This window comes from Penaeus vannamei, chromosome 5, assembly GCF_042767895.1.
Source record: "Penaeus vannamei isolate JL-2024 chromosome 5, ASM4276789v1, whole genome shotgun sequence".
Lineage (NCBI taxonomy): Eukaryota > Metazoa > Arthropoda > Malacostraca > Decapoda > Penaeidae > Penaeus > Penaeus vannamei.
Genome location: NC_091553.1, coordinates 40,465,791 through 40,470,790, shown reverse-complemented (window position 1 = coordinate 40,470,790; position 5,000 = coordinate 40,465,791). Strand labels below are relative to the sequence as shown.

Below are 5,000 nucleotides of genomic sequence, written 5' to 3'. Positions count from 1 at the left end.
ACCAACAGAAATTCATGCTGTCTTTCTAACACCATAGACATCGGCGTCTAAGAGAGGGAAAGCAATCAGCTCTCCACTAATACGAGGTTTGGATAACAGCTGATAAACTGATAAGACTTGAGACGGCGGTGTAGCGCCGTGGTAGTGTTAAGGTGGATCTGGTTTTGACACCATCTCCAGGACGTCGACGTTTCGCGAGTTCTGGCCAAATGACAACGCCGGGAATCTGAGTGATATTGGCCCTTTTTCCCATAATGTGTGCGAGTAGACAGCGGCCTGAGGGACCGGGGGGAGAGGTGCCAGCTGGGAGATTGTAAAAAAAGGCAGGAGCATGTACCGTTGCTCGCCTTCCGCTGGGTGTGTGAGTAGGAAAGCCGATCCCCACTCCGTAGAAGGGCAAGATGACGCTTCATCTGTTGCTCAGAGAAAGAATAATGAACTTACAGGATGTAGACCTATCCCCGGACAGAGTAAATATGCGGGTACTTCTGTGATTCACAACCTGCCAAGCTCAGACTTACACGGAGATCCTGTATCGAGGGCCAGTCCGGAGACCAGCGGAGTGAGGAGGCTAAATAGCCCCGGGATTAAGGCTAGTGATTCATGCTTCTTTGACACCGACGAAAAGGGCAGTCCGGATATACGCGAAAGCATTCACTGCGCGAATCCCCACGTTCTGCTACGGAGGACGAAGGAGAGAAACGTGACCGAGAGTGACAGTGGCTTTGACAGCCCTCGGAGTGGCTACTCGTCCACCAGCTCCTTTGATCTGCTGTTCACGCTTGGCACAGGGACCTCTCCCGGTCTTGACAGTCCTCCCGGTAATCCGAAACCCAAAGTTCGGCACCCGGTCCTGACGCGATACCAGAGACCCAGTTATCAGAGATTCGACTCCGACGACTGGACGCCTAACCCGGGCGAAGGCAGGCATGAATGCGTAGACCGACCAGCCGGAGCCTCGGGGAAACCGACGCGATGGGATGAAAAGGAAGCGCGTAGGAACAGCGAAGTGCCCGATTCACCGGAGTCCTTCCCGGATACGGCTCTCAAGGGCAGCGCAGGGAACACGCTCGAGAGGGCGCTGGCCAGGCCCTTCCTGCCCGATCAGGCGCAGCAGCCGGTGGCCTTCGGAAGTCTCAATCTGCAGATGCGGGAGCTAGCCATGGCGATGATATCCCTCTACGGGTCGGACACGTTCATAGACGTGGAGTCCTGCCAGGCACACCTACACGAGGAGCATCTCAGGTAACGGCAGCGCGCGGCGTCGCTTTGCTTCGGCTTCCTGGTCTCTGATGCTTCCAGCCGGGGGTGACGTCCTGCTCCTTGCAAGCGCTTCACTATGCATTAGGCGACTTCGGTTTGCACATAGTGTGTGTGTGTGTGTGTGTGTGTGTGTGTGTGTGTGTGTGTGTGTGTGTGTGTGTGTGTGTGTGTGTGTGTGTGTGTGTGTGTGTGTGTGTGCCTATACGCACAACACATATATGTATGTGTGTATATATATATATGTGTGTGTGTGTGTGTGTGTGTATGTATGTATGTATGTATGTATGTATGTATAGATATTTGTGTGTATGTATGTATGTACACACAATATATATATATAGATAGATATAGATACATATAGATAGATATATGCATGTATGTATATGTATATACATATATACATACATATATTTTATGTATATTTATATATGTGTTTGCATATATGTAGACACATGCATGCATACAGACATTTATGTATGTCCATATACTTCCATAGCCAACGTATATACATACATATACATACAGATAGACAGACTTGTATGCAGACATGCATGTATGTCTGCATACAACATACGTACATACATTTGATACAAACATACACATACATAATATACAGATGCATACATACTTAAGCACGAAGCATATACAGTTATCCTTATAATTTATCAAATTATGTGTATGATTCACATGGGCATTGAAGACTATCACGATGAGGAACAAAGGAGAAAAGTTCAGATCCTCAAATATTTTCATCGATCTTACGAGTCAGCTGATTTTCTCTGCATTTCTCTTTCAACTAAGTAGTCAAAACGGAACGGGCAGAAGACGCAATATATTTGTATCATTAAAGTCTGAGATAAGATATGATCTCTTATCTTCCTTCCAGTATATCGTTTCTGTAAAGTGATGATTGATAACCGATGGAGAGTTTAATTTTTGAATGGGCAATCAGCTGACTAGAGATGTGGGGGAAACTACTGTACTTACGCTTGGGGTTATGTTGTAAGATAGATAAGTATATATATAAATGGTAATTAGATTGATACGTGTATATAGGCAGTTAGGTGTAGATAACTAGAGAGGTTGGAGTAGATAGATGGTTGTATATTGATAAATGAGTGTAGACAAACAGAGAGATAAATGTAGGTATATAGATAGGTGAAAGTAGATAGATCAATCAGTACATATAGAGAGGTGTAGACAGTATGTAGATAATATGAAGCTATCTCCATATGATATAAACTATGAAATTGACTACATATACCTGAATGGTCGTTTACATTGCTATTTATAAGGTAACTACCCAGTCCTAAATAATTGTTAGCTTAACTACCTAGGCCCAAACGGTCATTTATTTAGCCATGGATGTGACTAAACTGACATAAATAACGAAGAGAAGGACAATATTATGTGAACAGGGGAGCGATTAAAACATTTCCAGACTATACGGTGTCAAGAAACTTTTGGTTACAACTGTACATGATGGATTTTGTTTTGGAAGTATGTATTCCTCGAGAATTAACAATTAAGCAAATGAGAAAGAGAGAGAGAGAGTATGTATGTGTGTGTGTCCTGAAATGTATATCATTCGAATTATATATATCCGTTATTTGCAATTCCTTTGGAAATGATAGCAGGGATTTCCAACGCATGACACCGTTTCATTATTAGTGTCACTGCTTATTTACGATGTAAACAAGCAGATTGAGTAAACCGCAACAGGAGGAATTTGTAATAAAGATATGAAGATCCTGAATGCGTAAGGACCGCAGCCAGCGGGGGGGCAAGCAATTTCCATAGTAATTTGCTGTTATTCAGATGCAAATCACAGACCATAGTTTGTGGATTCTGCAGGTAATATATCAGAAAGACTATTACCTGTCACCTAATTTGACCTCGTAAGGTAATCGTTTCTGTTGGGCTAATTCCTGACCCGAGGGAATCTCACAGTGTGGCGCCACGAATGCGTTTTTTTCCTTGTGTCCCTCGTTCTCTCTCTCTCTCTCTCTCTCTCTCTCTCTCTCTCTATATATATATATATATATATATATATATATATATATAATATTTGTATGCATATATACATATATTTGTGTGCGTATGCATGTTCGTCTGTGTGTGTTTGTGTGTGTGTGTGCGTGTGCGTGCGTGTGCTGTGCGTGCGTGCGTGTGCTGTGCGTGCGTGCGTTTTCCTTCGTATGAGAGTGAGTGTGATGAGTGCGATGGTAGCGACAAAGATTCCTGCCACAGTTTATTTCGACCAGTCTAGATATCTTGACCGGACATGAGATGCCTATTATTGAATTTCGTCGCAAAGCGCACCCCAATCGACCCCTCCCCCTCCCCCTCCCTGTTCACCATAACAACAAAGTTCACGTTGGTTCTTATCGCGAGGTCAAGTGATGCGCCTTCCCTCTCCCTCTCTCTCAAACTCATCATCTCCAAAATCGCCGACAGAAGTGGGTTAACGGAAAGGTGTACAGAGAGATAAGAAGATAATAGCCCCCGGGTGCCTCCGAGGTGCCGTTGAGCCAGTTCGTGTGTGTGTGTTGGTTCGTGTACAAGTCCTTCTTGACGTCCGTACGTGTAGTGTCGGTGTATTCTGCTTCTGTGCTATCCGAGTGAAAGTGGAAGTGTTGGTAGAGGAAAAAGGGAGAGAATCGATGCTTATTTATTGATACGTGGCTCTTGGAGTTTTATTTTATTTTATTTTTTTAGTAGAAGTGTTATAGGAGTAGTGCATTGGTTAGAGAGATTTTAAAAGTACTTGTGATTTAATAACGGTGATGGCTAACACGTGTTGGTGTTGCGTGTTAGCATATGAGCTTTGTTTCGGCTCCTACTTTGTAATGGTGTGATGAAAGCCTCATGAAATTATATGTTTGCATTTTTGCTTATGTCTGTGAATATAAGAGGCAGAGACGTAGTGATATTTCCCCCGCAAATCTCCGTTACTTAATGTTCACAATAAGATGAATCCAGACGCTGAGGAATGAAAAAGATCGTGTGTTCAGTCGTTACCGATGTTACCGTATTAAAATCGTTCCCAATCGCCTCATAACGAGATCGTACCTATTAAACCACCATCAAGGTCCAGCGGAGATAAAAGCCTCAGTCATTATCAGAAAAGGATAAGAGGCAACCAGGTTTTCCTCCGAGACCCCACACCTCCGCCAGCCTCTTTGGCCATGTTCTGCAGAGCGAGGGGCCCGGAACACCTGTCCCCGAGGAGCATTGTTAGCGCCCTTGTCCTGCAAACTCCTTCAGAACTTCCCTAGTCGCTCACAACAGCCTATGCCTCGTAGAACTCCTCGAATGCAGCGCCCCAACCAAGGCAGAAGTTGGAACACAGCACCCACGCGACGGAGGAGCGAGCAAACAGCGGGAACGCGTGTGACTTTGACCTTTAAGTCCCTAAAGGCGAGTGGCATGAACGGGCCGCTGTTTTATGGGTTCCGCCCTTCAGCCACCCGATGGGGAGATCAAGGTTCTGGCTGGCCGAAGTGGGCTGTCTTTGCTTCACGTGCCATTGCTTAAGGTAAATTTATGTCTTCATATCGACTGCGTCTGATCATAGGCGGGGGAAATGGGGTTTCTTTTGAGAAATGGGGGTTTCTTTTGCCCTTGTTTGCTTGTTAGGGTTTTTAGTTTTAACGGTTGGTGAGGAAGTTGTGTGATGTTGATGTCCAATTCTGTTATCGTCTCTCTCTAGATATGTCTATCTGTTTCTCAGTTTA

At 44.7% G+C, this 5,000-nt stretch overlaps 2 protein-coding genes across 6 annotated transcripts in view; both read left to right on the top strand.

Moving 5' to 3' along the window:
• The window catches only part of rdgA (retinal degeneration A), a 423,680-nt gene that overhangs the window by 553 nt on the left and 418,127 nt on the right, over positions 1–5,000 (top strand). For all 5 annotated transcript variants that reach the window (XM_070122262.1, XM_070122261.1, XM_070122258.1 and 2 more), the window contains exon 1: positions 1–1,245. This exon is cut by the window's left edge and continues 553 nt beyond it. In XM_070122262.1, the coding sequence (XP_069978363.1) occupies positions 332–1,245 (914 nt within the window). In that variant the 5' untranslated portion in view covers positions 1–331. The remainder of the gene's footprint in view (positions 1,246–5,000) is intronic.
• Positions 1–5,000, top strand: part of LOC138861864 (uncharacterized) — a 137,840-nt gene that overhangs the window by 124,367 nt on the left and 8,473 nt on the right. The gene's annotated exons all lie outside the window — the stretch shown is intronic.